At 36.3% G+C, this 24189-nt stretch overlaps 1 protein-coding gene across 10 annotated transcripts in view; it reads left to right on the top strand.

The window, feature by feature from the left end:
• The window catches only part of tjp1 (tight junction protein 1), a 201598-nt gene extending 177947 nt beyond the window's left edge, over nucleotides 1-23651 (top strand). For 2 of the 10 annotated variants that reach the window (XM_031899160.1, XM_031899166.1), the window contains 19 exons: nucleotides 592-697; nucleotides 1411-1561; nucleotides 3004-3112; nucleotides 3245-3464; nucleotides 4319-4503; nucleotides 4703-4798; nucleotides 5303-5385; nucleotides 6006-6216; nucleotides 7049-7149; nucleotides 7561-7899; nucleotides 9040-9288; nucleotides 9863-10756; nucleotides 10867-10961; nucleotides 11884-12108; nucleotides 16698-16849; nucleotides 17525-17990; nucleotides 18479-18696; nucleotides 19249-19392; nucleotides 21873-23651. In XM_031899160.1, coding sequence (XP_031755020.1) covers nucleotides 592-697; nucleotides 1411-1561; nucleotides 3004-3112; nucleotides 3245-3464; nucleotides 4319-4503; nucleotides 4703-4798; nucleotides 5303-5385; nucleotides 6006-6216; nucleotides 7049-7149; nucleotides 7561-7899; nucleotides 9040-9288; nucleotides 9863-10756; nucleotides 10867-10961; nucleotides 11884-12108; nucleotides 16698-16849; nucleotides 17525-17990; nucleotides 18479-18696; nucleotides 19249-19392; nucleotides 21873-21967 — 4139 coding nt within the window. In that variant the 3' untranslated portion in view covers nucleotides 21968-23651. The remainder of the gene's footprint in view (nucleotides 1-591; nucleotides 698-1410; nucleotides 1562-3003; nucleotides 3113-3244; nucleotides 3465-4318; nucleotides 4504-4702; nucleotides 4799-5302; nucleotides 5386-6005; nucleotides 6217-7048; nucleotides 7150-7560; nucleotides 7900-9039; nucleotides 9289-9862; nucleotides 10757-10866; nucleotides 10962-11883; nucleotides 12109-16697; nucleotides 16850-17524; nucleotides 17991-18478; nucleotides 18697-19248; nucleotides 19393-21872) is intronic. The other 8 variants (XM_031899163.1, XM_031899164.1, XM_031899165.1 and 5 more) reach the window with 8 other exon arrangements.
• The last annotated feature ends 538 nt before the right edge of the window (nucleotides 23652-24189 follow it).

The following is a 24189-nucleotide window of genomic DNA, read 5'->3' as shown; positions in this document are numbered from 1 at the left end:
TTACAATAATTCAATCTATCTTTTACTTTTCTATTTAGAGCACCATATCTTACATCTACTAAAAAACATTTACATTTTTAAAAAAAGCATTGAAAAGGATTGTTTTGCTATCCGTATGGATTTATGCAGTTAGCTACCTTCAAGTAGAAGGCACTGTTTTATAACTACAGGAAACTGTTAAAAAATAAAATAAATGTAAAAATAAACGGGAAACGTCATTCCAAGCTTTCTGGATAATAGAGCTATCCTACGACTGTATATCCATATAATACACTAAAGCCCTGAATAATCTGTAAAATGAATACAGTACTAAGTCAGAGCCACTCTGCCAACTTAGTACACCATGTGTGAAGTAGTGAGCTTGAATCAGGCAAATAGGCTTTGGTGTGTGGTATAAAGGAGTTTTTATCCAATGTGCTGATTTGTTTTAGAGAAGCTCTTAGATGCCTCCACACATAATAGGTCTGGGTCCTGCTAGTGGTCCCTTTGGAGGATCTGGTGAGTTCCATAATGGTGGGATTGGGGGGTTAATTATTATAAAATGTTTGCAATGCAAGCCTATTTTTTTTTATATTTTAATTTCTTTAACAGAGCCAAAACCTGTATATGCCCAGCCAGGACAACCAGATGTGGATTTGCCAGTCAGCCCATCTGATGGACCTTTCCCTAATTCTACACATGAAGATGGCATGCTTCGGTAATGCACACTTTCTGTTAACAACATTTAAAAATGCTTAAAATTGTTATTAAAACTGTTTTAAGGAATCCTTCCTTTCTTCTAAGAATAGGTGCTTTGTAGCCACCTTCTTTCTTTAGGGTGAAGACACACAGAGCTACTAGTAGCAACTGCTTGTCATGGCTACTAAAATAGACAATGCTGATTGTTTATTTATAACAATAGGAGAGGCAATTCTCAGTATTGTCTTTGGCAGAGCATTTTCTGGTGTTAAGTAACCTTAGCAAGAAGATGCTACTAAGTAGCTCTGTGTGTCCTCACCCTGACTGACCAAGGAGAATTGCCACTGTATAAGCTAGTGGCCTCTTTCATCGAAATACTCAACATACTCCCTTGCATTTCAATCAGCACTAATTTATCAACAGTAAGAGGGCCAAGAGGTGCCCTTCCAAGTTAAATGAACTGTAGTGCTACCCCAAATGTAAACCTTAAAAAAAATTTTTTTCAAAGAAGAATTCTATAATCCACAGGGACATTTGAGAGAAAATAAATTTGTTTTATAGATTGTTTAATTATTGTTTAGTGTTATTTACACAGTGTGTATTGAATATATGCTGTAGCATGTATGAATTTTTTTAGTACGTCTTTTCTAAAAATTATACAGATAGTTCAGATATTATAAACTTTGCTTAGATTTATTTGTTCCATGCTAAATTTACTTCTGTTTTTTGGAGGCCAAGCATGAAACTGGTGAAGTTCAGGAAAGGAGACAGTGTAGGCCTTCGTTTGGCTGGTGGTAATGATGTGGGAATTTTTGTTGCTGGTGTATTAGACGACAGTCCTGCCGCAAAAGAAGGTTTGGAGGAAGGGGACCAGATACTCAGAGTAAGTAGCAGTAAAATTTTATAATGCAAGATTTTTTCAGCTCTACTGTTATGCTATGAGCATTAATAAAAGTACATAATAGAAATACAGGTGGAAAAAGTAGAAATGTTGCTTATGGATATCACACTATTTCCTGAAGTTTACACTCACAAGGTTAACTTACCCTCAATGGAACATGAAAATCCCAACTACTACATTTACATTTTCATGTTGTCATAAACTTTGAAATAGATTAGTATAAATGATTGTTTTAAACAAAGAATGCTGTCATGGGAAAACATGTTTTTTTTCCCCAAAACACATCAGTTAATAGATCTTCTCCAGCAGAATCCTGCGTTGAAATCTGTTTTTCAAAAACACTGATTTTTTTTATATTTAATTTTGAAATTTCACATGGGGCTAGCCATATTCTTCATTTCTTAGAGTGCCTCAACCATGTGACCGTGCTCTAAAAAACTTCAGTCACACTTTACTGCTGAGCTGCAAGTTGAAGTGATATCACCCCCCTCCCAGCAGCTGATCAGCAGAACAATGGAAAGCTAGCAAGATAGCAGCTCCCAGTAGATATCAGAATAGCGCTCCATGGTAGAAAATACAAGTCCAGCTTGTGACTTCTCCAGTTACATGAGAGTAGGAGAAACAATAGGTTAGCTGAAAGCAGTTCTAATGTGTAGCACTGGCTCTTTCTGAAAGCTCAGACTCAGGCACAATGCACTGCCTACACACCAATATCACAACTAAAAAAATACATTAGTTGGTTCAAGAATAACATTTTCAATGGTAGAGTGAATTATTTGCTATGTAAACAGTGTAATTTAGAAATAAAAATTATACCATAAAAAACATTACCGTATCCCTTTAAGTGTGTCATTCCACCTACTATTATTTAGCAGGGATTTTAGTTATTCAATGTTAAATAGACAAAGAACAAGGAAGTGCTTAATTTCACTTTTTTAATCTGTAATATTCCCCTCAGGAAGCTTTATTAAAAAACAAATGTGTTTGTATTCATGTGTTTGCGAGCTGCAATACTCCTTGATATAAAATCTCACACTATGCTTTTTTTCTGCTAGACGGAAAAACATGGCACCCATTTGCCACTGAATAACAGGCACATTTTGGCCCAAATACAGCTGTGCATAAATGGCCGAAATCCTCCTTGTGTTCACAGTGACGCATGGATGCCATTAATAGCATGGGGCAGAATTGGCTGGCATTAATTTTGTTTCCACTTCCAGAGAAATGCCTAATGTGACAATTAGCTACAGGGTGTATAGTGTTCTTATAGCTTGAATTAAGCCAAGTGAACTATGTTTTGCTTTATTATCCCATAATTTCTGATGACCCTTGTAAATAAAAGTGCTAAGTGGGATTGGTTGTTTTTGTGCAACCTTCAGTTCTAAATAATCCAAACTAAATGCAAATATTAAATTTAATTTTAGGTTAACAATGTGGATTTCACCAATATAATAAGGGAAGAAGCGGTACTGTTCCTTCTTGATCTGCCCAAAGGAGAAGAGGTTACCATTCTTGCTCAGAAAAAGAAAGATGGTAAGTTTTCTTGCCATAAGTTGGCCATGAATATGAAAATATTTGTGTTTATCATTAATTAAACAATTGTATATTTTGCAAGCATTACCTCTTCATGCTGAAATTTAGAATGTACCATATTTGTGTTTCCAGTGTATCGCCGCATTGTTGAGTCAGATGTTGGGGATTCATTTTATATAAGAACTCACTTTGAATATGAGAAAGAGTCACCATACGGGCTAAGTTTCAACAAAGGAGAGGTCTTTCGAGTTGTGGATACTCTTTACAATGGCAAACTAGGGTCATGGTTGGCCATTAGAATTGGTAGAAATCACAAGGAGGTGGAAAGAGGGATAATCCCCAACAAGAATAGGTAAGTGGTTACCAGTTTTACAGGTTTCTTTTGTATTTTTGTGTACTTTAACTGTATGGATAGTAGAGCTGTTTGGTTATGCTTGTGTGTTGGGTCAAAGTGGATTCTTTAAAGGGGACATACAGCATACATTTTCACAATGCAGTGAAACCATGTAAAATAGAAGAAGGAAGCGTGTTTGTTTTAATATTATGGGTCAAATACATCTGAATCAGCTTGATAACTGTGCTGGACCTGCCCCTTTTACAACTTTCCGGTCTCAGAGTCTTTGGTGTACATCTTATCATCACCTTCTGTCTCAGTAACTGAGCCACATCCATTAAGGGAGGACTGGGCATGCAGAGGTGGGCAGCGCTATAACACTCAATCCTTCGCTGTAGACCGCGCTCCCCCCTGCCTGCGTTACTCCCACAGATAGGACCTGCCAGCTCTGCTCATTTTCCCATCCCTTCCCTAACCTGCTCATTCTTCTCCCTCTCTGCCCTGCATGTTTCTCCCTCTCTGCCCTGCCCCACCTCCTTTACCATCCCCGCACTGCTAGTTCCTCACCCTCCCTGCCCTGATATGACTAAAAAAAAAAGTTCTATAAATGAAATGTAATTGTATATATTTCTTTTCTGGAGCAATGTATGTGTAGCAGGTCCATACAATAAATGAGCAGTTGCATGCTGTAATAATTTTTAGGTACTTTTGGAAGTACCTGTATCTGTTTAAAATAGCAGAGGCCTACCTGTGCCCTCCAGCTCCAAGGAGATGCTGTGTAAATGCAGATGAACAGGAGATAAAGGTGTTACAAGTGCCTTGGGTTAGTCATCATACAAAAGTAGATGTGTTGTTGGGCTGATTTTTTGCAGGGCTGAGCAACTGGCTAGTGTACAGTACACTCTTCCTAAAACTGCTGGTGGAGATCGTGCAGACTTCTGGAGATTCCGTGGCCTTCGTAGTTCCAAGCGAAATCTACGGAAAAGCAGAGAGGATCTTTCTGCGCAACCTGTTCAAACAAAGTTCCCTGCTTATGAGAGAGTCGTCTTGAGAGAAGGTTGGCTTTTTTTCATCTTAAGCCATAATTTGTTTTTATATTATTGTTCCACACATAATTATTTTGAGGCCCAGTCTTTTGAATTGATGACTTTTATTTTGTATGTATGTGATTTTATAGTGTAATAGCCATATTTATCTGTACGTTTCTATTCCATCCTTCTTTTATTTTCCCTCTGACCAGAAATTATTTCTTGCAGCTGGATTTCTCAGGCCTGTGGTTATTTTTGGCCCTATTGCTGACGTTGCAAGAGAAAAGTTGGCAAGAGAAGAACCAGATATTTATGAAGTAGCAAGTAAGTTAATTATTATGCTCATGGCTGTTTTACAGCTTCATGTTAATTGTTTATATTACTATAAATTTAATAAACCATATATTTTTTTAGTGGTTATTACTCAACCCATTATTCTTTTATTGCAAAGGCTTTCTAAATCCATTCCTTAGTTTCCAAGTTTATAAAAAATGAACACTAACACACCAGAGCAAAGTTAAAAGGTAGAATAATGGATGGAGGGAACTGGCTTTTTTAATGCCTCCTGTTTGTCACACACAGATGATTAATTTATAGATGTCTGAAACAATTACAGTTTAAGTAGTTTTTTATCTGTGCATCCATCCAGCTGCCTCTTGTTTACGCATACCAATTCACTGTTGGTGAAAAATTACATGTAGTAATGAGACCTGCTCCATATTTATTTAATGAATAGTCAGAACCTTCAGGCCTGATTTCTTATGTTAAACATAGATAATATAAACTCGTTTTATAGAAGTTGTTATTTAATTTAATGTTTTTCTTCAGGAAGTGAACCCAGAGATGCAGGTACTGACCAGCGAAGTTCTGGAATTATCCGCCTTCATACTATTAAACAGATTATTGATAGGGTGAGTGATGTACTGAAAAATTATATAAGATAATTTCATGCATGCAGATAATAATCTGTTTGGTGTCAGAATTTTGCACAGTACTGCATAACATATGATATTTAACTTAAACAACATAGCACAAAACTGGTATTGGCTTTTAACATCAGATAATAACATGGAAATTGTGGCCATATTAGATAAAGGCTTGTGGCAATAACTAAGGAGAAGATGACGCTCTCCTTAATAAATTTCAGCCCTTAGGTCCTTTTGTTGTTTGTCCTAGGCATAAGTCTGGGGAGTTTATCATGTCCAATTTATCATATTCTCTTTCTTAGTAGCAGGACTTTTAAATGTGTTCACATAATGGCCTCTGCATAAAACTGTTGCTGCACTGGATTTAGGAATGTACTGTCCCTATGTCACTATTCTTAGTCATGAACATAAAAGAATGGAATCCGTTTCTTTTTGAAAGGTTAGAGCCATAGCAGCTATAATTCACTTGCACAAAATGGTCTGTATTTCAAGTGACTGATTACAAGTAGTTCTACCATAAAAATCAAATTGGTGCATTTATTTCAGTGCAAGCAAAATCAGAGACTTGTTCTAAATTTCAGTTACTTATTTTTCATTTTCTACAGGATAAGCATGCTCTTCTAGATGTGACTCCAAATGCTGTGGACCGCTTAAATTATGCACAATGGTATCCGATAGTAGTGTTTCTTAACCCAGACTCTAAACAAGGTGTGAAAACAATGAGAATGAGGTTATGCCCAGAATCACGCAAAAGTGCCAGGAAACTATATGAACGTTCACACAAACTACGCAAAAACAATCACCATCTTTTCACAAGTAAGTTTAGAGGAAGTTCAGTTTAAACTAGAGTAGAAATAGTTGGATTGTCAGAATTATTTTTTTTGTATCAAATTATAACATACTGCATATTTAAAGAGAAAATGATATCACAGAAAATTATATTGGTGCATAGGCAGGCATCTCAGTGTATTGTGCCTGATTCTAAGCTTTTAGACAGAGCCACCACTACACAGCAGAAATGCTTTCGAATAAGCTATTGTTTCTCCTGCTTATTGTAATTGGAGTAGACTTGGCTGAGCGGACTTGGATTTTGACTATTGAGTGTTATTCTTATATCTACCATTTTTAGCAATACGGGTGTCAGGGCGCTGCTATATCTCTACCTTCCCATTGTTCTGCTGATCAGCTGCTTTTTTTATATTTTGTTAAATCTAGAAAAAAACTTTGCTCTTTTAAATAGATTTCAGTGCATAATTCTGCTAGAGCAGCACTATTTCTTATGCATTTGAATAGTTTTAAAGGCTCAGCCTTTACGTATTTGACTTATAAGGGTATGTACGCATTATTTTTTTCAAGGAAGGTTTGTGGTCTTTTGAATATCTAGCAAATCAACGCATATACTTTGTTGTAGCTGCAGGTATTACAGCTTGAATGCCTTAGCTACACAAAACACAACAGGATGTATTTATCTGTGTTAGACACAGAAACAAGCATTTGGGAACCTGTGGTCATGCAAGGGAACATAAATTGAAAATGATAAGATAAAGTTGCGCCAGATATGAAAAATTACACCAATTTTTAGTCTAGAGTGGCAGTCAAATACATGTATTCGGTAATTTGTTTGACTTATATGAATCTTGTTTTACAGCTACAATAAATCTCAACTCCATGAATGATGGCTGGTATGGTGGCCTTAAAGAGGCAGCACAGCAGCAACAGAACCAGCTAGTTTGGGTCTCAGAGGGCAAAGTAAGATCTTTTTTCAAATATTACTTCAGTGCATGGGTTTGTGGCAGTGTTTTCAGCATACTCACTAAAATGCAGTGCCTTGAATTCACTTTAAGAAGCTGCAATTGATCCTGCTAAAGCTGGCCTTTGATTTAGATGTAATGTGCAGTACAACTGACGCATATTTTGTACTTTTTTTTTCTTTTTTTGGGGTTATTAAACACAAAAGAAGAAGAAAATCATTGAATAAATTCTTTTAAAAAGTGCCAATCTAAGATTCTTTATACAAAATAATCGTGGGATATTAATACTCCTAAAAGAAACAGGCTTACAAGTTAATTTTACATTTTAAAGTCTGACCTCTCCAGCAAGGTCACCAGAACACTAGTTTAGAAGTACTAACTTGGTCTAACTTGCATTCATTCGGTGCAGGCAGAAGGTGGCACAGATGATGACCTTGATTTGCATGACGACCGTCTTTCCTACCTATCAGCACCAGGTAGTGAATATTCAATGTATAGCACTGATAGTAGGCACACATCAGACTATGAAGACACAGACACAGAAGGAGGGGCTTACACTGACCAGGACCTGGATGAGACACTTAATGATGAGGCTGGGACTCCACCAGAATCTGCAATCACACGATCTTCTGAACCAGTCAGAGAAGACACATCAGGGATGCAAGAAAACCCAGCATACCCAACATATCCACCTCAGCCAATCCTTAGAACAGATTCTCCTGGGTATAAAAATGTACCTTCTCAACAGGTAAGCTACTTTACATGTTTGCATGTAAGATAAATAGCCAATAGAATTGTCTAAATTATAGTTTTTTCCTGTTGAAGATATTAGCTAAGAAAAAAATATATAAGAGGAAATACATATTTTAGCAGGAGGCATTCTTGTCACAGCTACCACTTTGCCTAGTTCCACAATAACTAAGGTGTTAAAAACAGGGAGCTAGATAGTGTAGAACCTCTTAATGTGCAGTCAAAGCCTTACCTTCTCATTAGACTTATTTATGGTCCATTTGTTTAGGGCCATGCTTACTTTTATAGAGATATGGTTAGTTTTTTCATTAGTGACCTGTTAAGTTGTTCAAATACCATTAGTACCCACAGAAGAAAATTAGTATTCCTTCAACTCCCAAAGCACCTAAAACTGCCCTCTGTTACCCTATGTGACAATAGCCATGGAGAGCAAATTGAGTTCCTTGACACCATGTGTTTAGGCTGCAAAAATTGTTGTGTCTGAAATTACTGTGCGTGCCATTACCCCATAGCCAGAGGTTTTCAGGCTTTTTGTTCAGGACTTCTGACCCCTTAGGTCAAAACAAGGTTAGAAGTCACTCTTTAAAGGGATTTTTTACCTTAAAATTAACTTTTAGTATGACAGGGAGCATGATTTTCCAAGACTATTTGCAATTGCAATTTCCTGTGGTTTCCATTTTGGAGTTTCAACATGTATCTGTTACTAGGGTCCAAATTACCCTAGCAACCAGACAGCGATTTCAACGAAAGACTGGAAAATGAATAGGAGAGGGATTGAATAGAAAGATAAATAATAAGTAACAGTAAAAAACCTTACAAAGCAATTGTTTTGGGGCTGCTGGAGTCAGTGACCTCTTTTTGAAAGCTAGAAAGAGTTAGAAGAAAAAGGCAAATAATTCAAAAACTATAAGAAATAAAATGAAGACTAATTGAAAAGTTGCTAAGAATAAGTAATTCTATAACATATTAAGAGTTAACTTACAGGTGAACCGCCTGTTTTTTTTTTTTTTTATAAGGTATTCAGAATAGGAAATTAGCATTCATTTAATCTACTGAATGTAGGCACTGTAGACACTTCAGTTTTAACACTGTTTTAAAATTGATTTTAAATGAACAAATTATTTTAAACACTCTACAGAAAGCAGAAGCCTTACCTGCAGCCCCTTACCTTTCTGTGTCGTCTGAAACAAACCATACAACTTCAACTGCTGCTGTTAATCCCATGGTAAATCTAAATAATGTTCGATTGGAGGATCCCAACCATGCCCCTTACAGCTCTTATCAATCACAGGGTGGCCTTTTGAGATCACCAAGCACTGAGGCAGCTCATATTATACTAAGAGACCAAGAACCTTCATCTTTACCAGTGCAAATTGACTCAGCAAAGGTATCTGTACTACTTTGCTGCACCACCTTTATTCTTCTTTTATTTATACTTGCATCTAAAACTTTTCTTAACTTTAACCCTTTTCCTTTAAGCATTGGATTACTGGAGTTACCTGTAATGCAGTGCTGCACTTGGTTACTGGCCTTACCCAGTAACAATAAATATAATCCTTTATATAGTATCAACATGTTATGCAGCACTTGGATGATATAAATATATTTGGAGCAGTTCACTATGCTGCATCTAAATCATTGGGAACTACACTGCCTGAGCATTTCCTTTCTCTTGCATGGCTTAGAAATCCTGCATGTATACTCAATCTAAATGATTTCTTAAAAAGTTATTTTGTGTATCCTGAACAAATACCTGAGATTGTGTCTAAAAATTACACATACTCATATAACAGGTATTAATGTTTACAACAACACCTATATTTATAAAAATAATAAAACTTTCTGATTTTTAAAGCATGGTAATCGTGCACGTATTATGCCATCTTGCGTTGTGCCTTTAGCTTTAATCACTAAAGAAATCGTGCAATTCTCAATTACAAAATGTAAATCTGTTCTTGCAGGTTTATAGAAAAGAGGCCTATGCTATGGAAGAGAATCCTAGACAAAATTATTTGATGAAGCAGCAAGTGCTTGGCCATCAAATTCAAAGACATGAAAAAGAGACCAATTTAAACTATGATGGCGTGCCAGCATATGCAGAGAAACCACTGAATAGAGAATATGACCAGTCTTATTGCTATGATTCTACTTCTGATTATGTAGATCAGTTTCCCCACAATTATGATTCTCGAATAAATTTTGATGATCACGTGCCTACATATGATGAACAGTGGGGTTATTATGATGACAAACAGTCATATCCCCAGAGACCACCATTTGACAGTAAACGCAATAGGGACTTCAATATTAGACAGCACTCTGATGAAAACCTTGAACGTAATTACTTTCAGCAGCCTCGATTGGAGGAGCCACCTCCTGTTGCTTATGACAATCGCCCCCGCCCATCCCAAAACTACAAACCAACCCAAGTACATTATGAAGACTCCACAACAGCAGAGTATGATATGCATATGCGTTACAAACCTGAACCTCAAACCATTCCTTCTGTGCCAACATCAAAGTCTTCTGATGCAAAGCCGTATTTTGATCAACACATAAGGGGTTATGAACATAGTCCTACCCAGGTATTTAACACAAAACCAGGGCAGTATGATACATCTCCTAGAATGGAGGCAATGCCACCTCCACCTGTTCAGAGTAAGCCAGAGCTCCTTTCAACAAGCTCAAAACCTTTGCCTGCCCCTGCTCCTTCCGTTGCTCCTGCAGCAACTGAAGAAGACGATGATCCAGCTATGAAGCCACAGTCTGTACTTACTAGAGTGAAAATGTTTGAGAACAAACGTTCTAATCAAGGTGAAAAGAACAAGGATATAAATGATTCCACTCTTGTTAAGGTATGTAATTGGTGTTGATACAATTACGCATTCTAATCAGTGGGATGGTATCTTAAACGTGGATTGAAATAAAAGATATTGTGTAACCTCAAAAAAACATGTTTTTTCAGGCCCCAGATGTTGCACCTAAACCTATACTTAATCAAGTAAGTGCTACAAAGGCTGCCCCCGTTCCACATTATGATCAGGACAAGGCAACTTATAGGTATGTAGAGAGCTCTGCATCATATATATGCATGACACATTAATGTTAAGCACCGTGAGTGCTTTTTAAGCTTTAATGGAATCTGTATCACTGGCTTGTCCTTATTGTTGTCAACAGTGGTAATTTCATGTCTGTTTTAATGTTAATTCTATCTGTTCGCCTGTCATCGTTGCTAATGTAAGTAAATATGAAACTCTGTGACTGACACATCTGAGCATTTTCGAGTTGAGGTTTGGTTGCCACCCCTTATGTGCTTTACACATATATATTTTAATTAAAGGGGTGGTTCACCTTTAAGTTAACTTTTATTATGTTATAGAATGGCTAGTTCTAAGCAACATTTCAATTGGTCTTCATTATTTATTTGTTATAGTAAACTATTTGCCACCTTCTTCCAGCTTTTTGCAGTTTTTAAATGGGGGTCACTGACCCCAGCAGCCAAGAAACTATTGCTCTGTGAGGCTACCGTTTTATTGTTATTGTTACTTTTTGGAACTTCTGTTCTATTCAGGCCCTCTCCTATTTACATATAACAGTCTCTCATTCAAACCACTCCCTGGTTGCTAAGGTAACTTGGACCCTAGCAACCAAGTAACAGCTGAAACTCCAAACTGGAGAGCTCCTGAACTGAAAATAAAATAACTAAAAAACTAGAAATAATACAAAATGAAGATCAATTGCAAATTGTATCAGACTATCACTCTCTGCATCATACTAAAAGTTAACTCAAAGGTGCACAACCCCTTTAAGTAGCATTAGCTATTACGGAGGTGGGGGGGGGGGCATTTTGACCTTCGTCATTTAATTTTTTAAAACATGAATCATTGTTGTTCAGTGGTACCTTTATACAAAGCAAATGGCTGTATTGTTGGTTGAGATTGCCTTTGCAAGATTGCTAGAACACCTGTGCCCCTATTTTTAGAGTACCTGAACCTCAAAAGCCTCAAGTGAAGCCCCCAGAAGATATAATTCGGGCCAACCACTATGACCCCGATGAAGATGAAGAATACTATCGAAAGCAGCTGTCTTACTTTGATCGAAGAAGCTTTGAAAAGCCCACACCCTTGCTGTCTGGAAACATCCTGCCTGAGCCTGCCAAACCAGCGCAGTCTCAAAGCCAACTTAGCTTTAACAGCTACCCCTCCAAGTACGTTTTGACATGCTGCACTTGTCTCTTTGTGACCTCCTCATTGCACCTTCATCCTGGTCCTATGCAGTGAAAGAACTAACCCTTCATGTGTTAAAGCTATTTTTTGTGACTCCGTTCTTACCTAATATGTGGTTGAAGACGTGAGAACCTTAAAGCTTTGTGCAATCACATGGGGTTGTATTTTTATTGCACACTGCAAATACTTGGTTACCAGGAGCCAGTCTTGTTGTTCCAAACTTCTATCAATAGCACAAAGTGTACATTTATTGTTTTTTTGTTTTTTTAACAAAAAAAAAAAAAAATATATATATATATATATATATATATATATACATACATACATATATATTGCTCAATATTTTTTTCTTTGCACAGACCTCTTGATTCTTTTTACTTTACTTTTTTTTCAGATACTTGACAGCATAATACATTTTTTTTTACAAAGGGAGGAGGTGGAAAGGATAAATGTACTGTACTATTGATTTACTATGCTGTATTATATATCAATGCAGTCAATAATTCTGCCTTTTTGATCTTAACCTCACTATTTATTGCAAGAGTTTGACGTCCTATAATAGGTGCAGGAAATATGAAGAACAAAATGTATTGCACCATGATAAACAGATGTGGAGCTTAACTGTACAGATGGACTTGCATAGCACAGTTGAGTGTATCATGCAGTAGGTTATAAGAGCTATATAATTATGTATATATTTACAAAAGGTGTAGTGTAGGAAGTAGCAAAGTGTTTTCCTCTGGTATTTGATGAACTGCTTACTCCCTTTAGCACCCCTGCCTATAATAATGTAAAGCAAGAAGAAAAATAAAAATTGCAAATAAAAGAGGAGCAATTGGAAACCAGTAACATAAAAGACATCATAAAACTGCTATTTGCAGTCATTTAATGATTTGGTTCACACATTTCATTATAGCTTAAAGGTAATGCTTACTCTGCTGATTATTGTAATCTCTTCTTTTCCTTTTTTGACACTTTGGTATGCTTTAGGGATTAGTAAAATTCTAAATACTTTACTGCCTCGCCAAACAAGTGTATCTTTTGTTGATATGCCCACCTAAGTATCACAATGATGGGGATATAGGCCATTGGGCAAGGACCACATCACCAAGCTGATGAAGTCCTTGATCCTAGGGAAAAATTAAACCTGCCCGATTGACATCTGACAAATTTTCAGTGAGCTAATGGTAGGGTAGGCTGGTCCGAGGGCGCCATACACAGGCAGATAAACTGTGAATCGTTCTAAAAGGGGCCATATCGGTAGCTTAAATCTGCCCGTGTATGGCCACCTTAAATATGAATGATCTTCCCGATCAGACCAGTTGATTAAATATACAATATCTACAAAATGTAGTGTGCTACACACTTTATTTGATACTGCCAGGTGACAACTGTACTCCTTACATAGCACGTTTCTTAAATAATTGCTAGTTTAAAAGGGATTTTCTCCTTGAAAATGAACAGAATCTGCCAGTAAATATATGTTTGCAGTTGTTTTTTATATTATTTTATATCGAGTGTTTTAAAGATCTTGCTTTTCATATTTAGGTTACCGTGCTTCCTCTTAGCCAGATGCCCTGCAATCTAGCAATGTAAGGGCCAGTTCAGACCAGAATTATTTGCCTCTTATGTCAGCTATTTAGATCAGAGACATGCAAATAAGCTTTAAAAATAAGGGACATGAGTAGTGATGATTTATGCCTGTATTTCCCTTACGTAAATGGCAGTTAGCTCCCCCCTAGCTATTAAGTGGTGAGAGAGGCCGAAGTTGACAGAAACACCGCTTGCAAGGTAAAAATCTTAAAACACTTGAAAATAAAAATAAATATGTGAGACAATGCATAAATAAAAACATTTGCAAAAATCGTTTTCCTGGCCAAGTCTATTCATATTTGGAATATTTTTCAGTGGTGAACATGCTCCTAAAATAGTTTAAAATATTATCAGTGCATGAAATTTAAACTAACTGATTCTGCTCAATGACCTCAGTCTCCTCAAGCCATGGGATGATTAATTCAGTCAGTATTGTGTGTGTTTTTGGCATTTTGTGTAACGCTGTAAATTTTCACTTTTGAAAGCTAAAGAAAAAGGCTGGATATTTAATAATGTTGAAAATGGAGAACTAAACATGTTAGAGCTCCATGTTTAATCGGTTTTTATTTTTTTCTTCATTTTTGTTGTATACATTATGTTGGTGTCCCAGTTTTGATCCATAATTGCTCTGTTTAGCATTGATTAATATGCACTTACATGGAATACTTAAAGTTGACCTGTGGTAAAATGCTACCAGTTAGAGAAGAAAACTAATTGTTATGTAGTTTTGCAAAGAATATCTGCTTGAATTCATTAGCCGCTAAGTGTTATAACAACACAATAAAGCCATGACCAGCCCTACTTGTTATCAGCAGTTGATGGCTCATGTGCTTATCAGACAATCAAGTATTCCTCTGAACATTTGTTTAAATTTAAAATTGTGACGAATGAATAGGATTAATGCACTGGGCCACACGTAAGCTTCTCCCCAGATAAAGCAAACAACTTTGTTCTGCATATTGCATAGGGTGGTTGTGGCTGTTTTTCTCGGTCTTTGTGAGGTTTGCTCAAACATTTCATATTTTAAAAACAATTCTTAATTTTTGTAGAAAAATGTTGACAATTACCTATTGTTTTGTTTGTTTTTCTTTTTGGAGTTATTTGATTATTTCTGCAAGGTAGACTGAGTTAGTTGACCATATACAGTGCTAGTTTCTTTGGGGAGGGCATATTATGTGGCATTTGGCACCTTTTTGAGGGCAGAAAGTATTTTAGAAAATGATTCATATTTGGTGAAAATCTACATAATATGTCACAATTACAGAAAGTGGACTTTGCATAAAGGAACCGTATAACATATTACATGTTACAGAAGCAGCTAATAGCCTGGGCCTTCAGTGTTTGTTTAGAAATTTTGCAGTCAATAGAGAATACACATATATCGTCAAATCACTCATTTTGCAGTTGAGAGCTGTTTCTTACTGCACTTTCTCTTAAATTTACTATCGATAGATTGTTGGGCGGTTTATTTTTGTGCAGAATAAAAACTGGTTTGCTAGAGAATTCTCACAATAAGCCATCAAGGCAAGGGATTGTGTAGCTCACTCGCCTGACAGCAAAAAATCATAAGCTACCTTTAAATTGGGAGTATATTAAAAAAGGATAAGCAAAGACACTTCATTTTCCAAGACAAATGTTAGAAAATTATACCTTTCCATACAAAGTATTGTAATGAGAAAATACAGTCATCTTGTAAGGAAGCCTTCCTTGTATAACTAACACGCTCTACTAGTGTGCATCTGACTGTACTGTTTTAAAAATATTATACACTTGTGCAGTTTGTTAAGCCCTTATATAATGATTCAAAGACTTTTTCTTTTCTAATTGCTTTTAATGATGTTGTTGCACTAGGGATCACTGGTGTCTAAATGCTTCATCTTGCCATCAGACATGAATTTGATCCTTCAACAAAAATAAAAAAAAAAAAAACTTTTTTTGCATTGTAACAGGGTAGAGGAAAATGTGCGGTGGGTGTTCAGATTTAGGGTGGAAAACAAATGAATGCATAATGCTTTCTCTTGTGGGATGTAAGCTCAGTAATCTCCGTTGAATGTACCATCATTAGTAATATTTTACTCATACATAGCTACTGGCTTAGTTTAGAACCATTGTACTTTTATAGATAAAATCTTACAATACCTGGTATACTTAAGATTAGAATGACCCTTCTCTTTCGTTCTTCTGTTACATTTGTTTGCCACTTCGTAGCTTTCTTGGCTCTTACACTAGCTATGACTACTTGAAAAGGAGCATCAAGTGGTAAGACTGGACTTACATAAGGCTGTCTTAAAGATGTCATTACACCTAGATTTGTCACAGCGTTATGTGCACCCAGAAATTAATTTCATTTATCAATAACTTGTGTGTGGCACTTATTTACTATGATGTTGTTGCAATTCTCTTTTATTATAAACATTTTTTAAATGTTAGTAATTGTTATGTTTAAAATCTGTTATATTTGTCTGGATATTATTTTTGTGAATCTTTATAACTGTGCACATAAAGCTGATGATTTTTGTTTGGAAAGCATTTAAGATCTATTTGGCATTTGTGTACGTCTAGCATTTCAAGTACACTTAGTTTCTTATAAATGTATGATTTGGGGGAAAACAGTGTCAATAACCAGATGCATTATTGTTTGTAAATTGTGAAAGACGTCTGATTAACTCATTTGCTGCCCATAAAGATGGATCCTGCAATTTAACAGTTGCAGGATGTGTAGCAGTAAAGAGATTAATGGAAAAGTCATGAGATTACATGCATCTGGAATGAACAATACATTGAACCATCTTCCTTATGTTTTGTCAGCTTCTTTTCTGTCATCTCAATTCTGTCTTGTATTGAAAGCTTTTATGTAATACATGCTGTCCCTGTACTTTTAATAAGTTTTTGAAGCAAAATGTTGAGAAGTCAGTTAAGTAGTTACAACCCTAGAGTTTTGTGTGATGTCCTGACATGTTTACTCGAACTTTAACAGGGGAAAGCCTGCAGATTTGGAGCCACTTGACAGACCCATTAATGAAAAACGCTATGATCCAGTTCCACAGGTTACTTCTTCTAACCAGTATACTCAGCCTTCACCAGTGGTTGTAAATCATTCAACACACACTAAACATATGCATTTAGAAGGTAAGTATATCACTATAATATATTATTTACTTTTCTTTATCAACATGTTGGTTATTTAATCTGTGAAATTGTAAATGTGTTTTTTTTTTTCCAGTTGCTCAGGTTTGTAGATGCATGCTTTTGGCCAGTATTTAAAGCTCTGCAGCTAGTGTGTCTTCTTGCGTTAACCAGTTTTGCCAGGTCTGTACTGGCTTCAAAATATGCCCTGGCATTTCAGCTACATAAAGGCCCAAATAGCCCCCACCAGCTCAATAAATAGCGACTGTCTATGGCATCTTACAGCAGCCCCTCTGGCATTTGCCAGAATCGACAGATTGCAGGTCTGGGCACGAGTTGCGCTATAGACATTTGTAATATTGCTATAATCATAAGGCGCATGTAGGTTACATTTTTCTTATCAAGCCTAGGGTGTTATATGAAATTAGGATTTTAAGTGGTCATTGGTGGTTACAAATTATGTTTTTTGTTAAATGCAGTCGTTAGTGGCATTATATAAACTGATTACACTTTTTCTTAAGGTAATAACGTGTTTTGTTTTTAGACCGTAATGTTTAAAAAGTTAAGCATCTGAAAAAAAATCAATGTTTATTTCCATTGTTTTTGTAGTATGATGTTCATCTTTATTTGGTGTGAGCAAAAGTTTTCAATCTAAAGTGTTCCTGCATTCTATTACAGCCAGCTCTGTGTCTGTGGAGGTTCCAAGTTCCACAGTGTCTAAGCCAGAGCCCCCACCTACTCAGGCCAAGCCAACATTGTTCCGACCATCAAACAGAGAGGACACTGTACAGTCAAACTTCTATCCTCAGAAGAGTTTCCCTGAAAAAAGCCCTGTAAATGGCACTGAACAGGCTCCAAAAACAGTAACACCATCCTACAATCGTTTTACACCTAAACCTTACACAAATTCAGCGAGACCCTTTGAACGCAAGTTTGAAAGCCCAAAATTTAACCACAACCTCCTGCCAAATGAAGCACAAGTAAAGCCAGAGCTGCCCACTAAACCTCAGAATTCTCCACAGCCTGTTTTAAAATCAAATACGTCAATTTCTTCTGAACTGGATAGCATATCCAAGCAAACGGAGAACAAATCTAAATATCAACCAAACAATGTTAATCCAGTGCCTAAAGCAATCCCAGTCAGGTAAGGTTGTCTCGTGTATATTGCTTAGGGTGTGAATCTGATGTATATATATGCCTGTCCTACTGCATTAATGCCAAGATATATGGTGCGGGTATTTGTATGCAGGGTTGGTTCTCCAGCTGGACTGTTTTAATCTAAGGGAACTCTACCTTGTGTAGTATAACTTGTTATGATATGTGTTTATATCAGTCAATAAACATGGAGAATTCCCTTTATAATCCAGCTATGATTCTTGAAAGAGGATTACAACACAAAACAAGGGCCATGGGGATGATAAAAAATGCCCAAGATATTACTGTCTCACTAGGCTTCAGACAGTAACATATTAGGCAACTTAACCTGAACCAGTAAAACCTTTCTACTAATTGTATGTGGGGTATTAATTTTACCAATATTGCTTATTTTTATAAAATTCTTATAATAGTTTTGGAAAGGCATTCAGTACTTTCACCAAAGTTGTATATTTAGTATACATTTTCTGTTTGCAGTCCTTCTGCATTGGAAGATGACGATGAAGATGATGCACATACAGTTGTAGCAACAGCTAGAGGCTTCTTTAATAGTAATGGAGGTGTGTTAAGTTCCATAGAAACGGGAGTCAGTATCATCATACCCCAAGGAGCAATTCCAGATGGCATTGAGCAAGAAATATATTTCAAGGTCTGCAGGGATAACAGTATCCTTCCACCCTTGGACAAAGAGAAAGGTAAGCAAAGGGTGATTTAGCACCAAGAATATTCAATATACCAAATACCTGTACTTTGAATTCAAAATTGGAGTAGGTGTTGAATACAGGTAAAATAAGTACAGTGTAGGCTAGCAATTATTTTTCTTTAAACGTACTAATACATTTTAGGACAAACTTTTCAGTGGAAAACTTGCTTTTCATCAGCTTCAAGTTGCATTTATTCACATTTATTTGTTACTCGGTGCTGTTTGCTCCTCTTTAAGAGGCTGTTTTATGGGGGTTGCAAAAGTTAAAGTAGGCCAGAAATAAAGCACCTATCCCCCAGTATCCTTCCCCCTTTTAATTAATAGGTTATTAAAATGAGAAGAATCTATTTCTGCTACATAAAAGTATTTGAAAAAGTGGTAGGTCTTTGCAAAAGCTGAACATCACTTTCAAGTTTCCACAAAGTTCAGACTAAACTTTTTCATATATAATTTCAGAAAAATGTCTGTGTATTGTATTTTGTTTTAAATGTCTTATTGTTTTATGCATTTTTGTAGATGTTAATTTTCATCTTTTTGTTTGCAGGAGAGACGCTACTTAGTCCATTAGTAATGTGCGGACCTCATGGGTTAAAATTCGTGAAACCAGTGGAGCTACGCTTACCACACTGTGCGTCTATGACTCCTGATGGTTGGTCTTTTGCTCTAAAATCATCCGACACCTCGTCGGGTACGATTTTTCCCCTCTGTCCTGTTGGGTCGTTTGGATACTGTCTCTCATCTACTGAGATTCTCTAAACCCACAAGAGGAATTTGTACTGTTACTTAATCTGATTATTTGACTTCTTTTTCATTCACTTTAAACTTTTCACACTTGGCTGATCTTGCTATACAAATATCTTTTTATAATTACATAGGTGCACCAGTTCCAGTATTGTAAGCTAGAGGTCATTATGGACACTGGAACTCATTTTTTAAAACTGGACAAATTTGCACCTGTGCAGTAACCCAAGGCGACCAACAAAATGTTTGATTTCATTGTTCTACCTGCAGTGAGATGAAAAAAGTGAATACTATATGTTACTGCCCATTTGCAAGTTTGCCTGGTGTTGATAATTGAGCTCCACTCAATTTTAGACCTGTAACAACTTTTTTTTTTACAAGGTTGTAGTTACTATGTGTTACAGTCGTTACTACAGTGAATTTAAATCTGTCATCTTAAAGAGAAAATATACCCCACTTTTTGACATGAGCCCATTCAATTGGGCTTTTGTAAAAAGGTGCATAAACACTGTCTGAACTTCCATACATGAATATAATTTATTTTATTGACTGTACTTACTATCACTAGAAGCCATGTTGCAAGATCTCTGTTGTAAAAGTGCTAGTTCTGCATCTGACAGATGATATTCCAGTCCTCTTGAAATTAGCAGCATAAGAAGCATTGCTCTCTTAACTGTAATGGGAATGTGTACACATCGCATCTAACTAAGAGGGCCATTACTTGTAGGCACCCGTTGTGGCTGTTAAAGACAAAGCAAAATTCATTGTACAAGTAAAACTTTAAATCATTAATGGTCCCTGGCAGCCAAAAAAAATATTGGTCTATGAGGCTACAATTTTATTGCAAATGTTACTGTTTATTACTTATTTTTATATTCAGGTTCTATCCTATTCATATATCAGTCTCTCATCCAAACCACTTCCTAGTAGCTAAGGTAATTTGAGCCCTAGCAACCAGATAACTGCTGAAATTCCAAACTAGAGAGTTCCTAAACAAAGTAATAAAAAAAAAAAACACACAAATAATAAAACAAATTAAAACCAATTGCAAATTGTCTTAGAATATTACTCTCTGCATCATAAAAGTTAACCCAAAGGTGATCAACCCCTTTAAATAATATGAAATAAGTGACCAATCAGAATTATAACATATCTACTGCAAATGTAGATAGTAGGAACATAACCCTGTGTAGGTGAAAAGCTTTCCCTTGTGTGTTAAACCATTGCATTCCCTTCAAGGTTGAGGTGCACTTGCACTGTTGTCCCTAGTTCATGTTTCCATCACACTGTTATGACAATATCACAAAGCAGTTTTCTTCTTCCATTACTGCCTTCAACCTGCTAGACATGTCCATAAAGTTACCCAACAGGTCTCTTACTATTAGCCAATTGTAGCCAACATATTGGGCAGTTTGAGTCGCCCTCCATATGGGTTTTTCTTTTGCAATTGGCATAATTTTTTTATTTTTTTTAACGTCTTCAACTTAGCAGCACATTTGTTAAACAGACTCATGGGAACAGACATTAACAGTTTGCATGATCCCTTGTTTTGGATTTTGCCCCAGCATAAAGCTGAATCTAATTATTAATTAGAAAATAAATGGAAAAGGAAAATCACTGGGGTCTCTAAGCTGCTACCTCATGCTGGTGCTCCTCTTCTTCTGAAAGTGCACCAGCCCAGGAAACTGTCTGAGGTGTATTTTTGTACTGGTGTTTTAGGCATTCCCTGCATCTTCTGAAGCTGGGCACATGTGTAGTACAGAAATCTGCAATGAAGTGCTGTACTACACATGTGCTCATCGGGGTAACTCAGGGATGTCTGGTGCAAGATGGCATTGTTGTGCTCTTCAAACAGTACCCCATGCTGGATTTGGGCAAGAGGCTCATCAGACCAGGGTAATAATAATATTTATTTATAAAGCGCCAACATATTCCGCAGTGCTATACAATAAGTGGGTTTCATACATTAAACATACAGAGAATCATAAAGCAATCAATAACCAATACAAGAGGTGAAGAGAGCCCTGCCCAAAAGAGCTTACAACTTGCCACCCCGAGTGATTTTACTTTTCCTTTTGGTGTTGTTTAATTAAGTAATTAATGGGGCCTTTATGTGGGTGATATGAGAGGTGATCAACTTTATTATACATATTCTATAATCCATTGCAATTAAAATAATACCTCATCTGTTTGAAAAATTCCTCTCTCCATGTGTATTTTTGCTGATGTCCTGTAGAGGTCAGCATTAGAATTTTAAATGGTGTATAATACGCAACTGAATTAAAGGTTTGGTTCTGTGGGAGAAGTTGCCCATGTGTGGAAGCTAATCTGCTTCCGATCAAGAACTGTATTATGTGTGCAATGAGATGGAAAATGTTAATACGTGCCTTGAAACCTTTTTTCTTACTGTCTTTAATGTGTTTACAGGTGACCCAAAACACTGGCAGAACAAGTCACTTCCTGGCGACCCCAACTATCTTGTCGGAGCAAACTGTGTCTCAGTTTTGATAGACCACTTCTAAGTCTCCACTGTAATGAACGGAAATAATGTGAAGCCAGCTTGGACTTAATTATTTATCTTAACACATCCTATTGAGTATTAACTGATTATAAGATATCAATGAACTCAATAGTATTAGACATTTTGCCTGAACTTGCATTTTATGGAGTAGATATTAAAGCCATGGTCAAAATATCTGCCTCAAATGGGCATGTGAAGGTGGTGCCACTGAAACATCTTCCTTGTCCTTTATAAAATAATGCCTTTCAGCTGCTTAGTTTGTCTCCAGAGGACCAACGCTCAAACACTACAATAGTTTTCCTTAATAATAACCCTAAACCTCAGTTGTTGCCTAATAACATTCAAGCATATTGCTAGAGCTTTTGAAATTTAATGTTTGGTTGTGCCCTTTTAGTTTAATTTGATATCTAAAACTGCCTGTTGGGTTTTTTTTTTTATAATAAAGAGTTCGCATATTTGGTGCTGAGATCCTGATCTGTGACACAGAGCTAAACCAGTGTTGTAAGGCCCTCAGCAGCAAAAAATTGTAAACTGCTAATAATGCCATCTTGTTCATACTCATGCCTCTGCTACAACTGTGGCAGAGTATTAATAGCTCGTCTTGCTATAAGTTAGTCAACCCACTGGTTGGTAGACTTGTTCCCAGAAAAACCCTATTTGGCCAGGAATGAAAAATATTTGTGCCTGAGGACAGGGTAAACTAACTCTCCTATTAACTTGAGAATTCTAACCTTCAGCTCTGACCTTAAATGCGTTCCCTACATTTAGAGAACCATTTAGTCAACGAATGGTTGACCAACTGTGGTTCAGGTGCTTCCATAGAGTTGTAAAATAACACATTTACTATACATTTAACCAGCAGGGATGCCTTACCCTCATGTAATGTCTTCATTCTCCTTGTAGTTTTCTTTATTACAAAGTTCATTTGCTTTTTGCGCATATTTAGGGTAATGTATAATGACAAAGATTTGAAAAAAAACAAAAAAAAAAACCATGAAATTTTGTGAACTCATTTTTGAGGTAAGCACGAACATTATCCTCTTCTGTTGGTCAGGAGAGACCGAAGGAAATTGTATGTTTTCTGCTATGCATTTGAAAAAAATTGTTACAATGCCTGTATATAAAATACGTGCGTACCACTTTTTTGTTTATTTTTTTTGTTTTGTTTCTTTTTTCTTTTTGTTTCTTTCTTTTTTTTTTGGTTTGTAAATTTAACTTTTTTAAGCTTTACTTTTTTGTATAAAAAATACTGAAAGTTTCTTAAGGATACCTTTGTACTCATACCTTTTTTGAGCCTTGAACTTTGTAACATCTGCAGCAATAAAGCAGCATTTCTACAATACTCACCACAAGAACATTTTGAAGCAAAATGCACAAAGTTGCTACCTTTATAAATGCTGAGCATAAATTCTCAGTTTTCTGTAGTTTGATTAATATCTTAAACTATCCCTGCTGCAATTTGTGATAAGGATGCTGTATTATGTGCCCTGAAATGTATTTTTTTACTAATAGACAATTTATTATGGCACATACGCACGGTCTCTATAGAAGATACAGCACTGCATTCTCTTAATCGGTTATTAGTTCTTCACGTGTGGCTGATTTTTTTTTTCTTTGCAGTTATTAAAAATTACACATTTCTAAATATATGAAATAAAATGGTTTTAAAATAAAAAACATGTTCCTAATTGTTTTGTGAATATCAAGTTTTGTGGATTGTTTGTACATTTAATTGGTGTGTAGCTTTGCGTTTACAGATTAGGTAAAACCTAAAAAAAAGACAATACTTTTCAGATGTTGGAAATTAATGTTCTGATTTTACTGCTTCTTGTGTTATCTTTGAGCAATGTTCCGTTTGCTTCTCTGGAACAAAAAGTCAAGTGTACAAAAGAACTTCTTCTGCAGATGGTGAGTACAGTTTGAAACTCATAGGTTTCTGATTGATATCATGTACCATTGGGCAGCTTTACCAAGGAGAAAGGCGGTGCATACGCTCTTATGGTTTGAGGCTCTGTGCCCTTTGTGGTGTCTGTATCCCAACCCCCTTGTGATGTCATCACTGGACACATAATACCCACCAAAGGACAACACACGTTCCTGATAGAGACATATGCATATCTATCTATCATCTATCTATCTATCTATCTGGAAAAGAATATCAAATAGAAGCACAAAGAGCAGCACTTTTTTTGCTTTAATAATAGATTATCACCTCAGGTAACC

Source organism: Xenopus tropicalis, chromosome 3 (assembly GCF_000004195.4).
Source record: "Xenopus tropicalis strain Nigerian chromosome 3, UCB_Xtro_10.0, whole genome shotgun sequence".
NCBI classification, from domain to species: Eukaryota; Metazoa; Chordata; class Amphibia; order Anura; family Pipidae; genus Xenopus; species Xenopus tropicalis.
The sequence above is the reverse complement of the archived record's forward strand: the minus strand, read 5'-3'. Positions and strand labels throughout refer to the sequence as shown.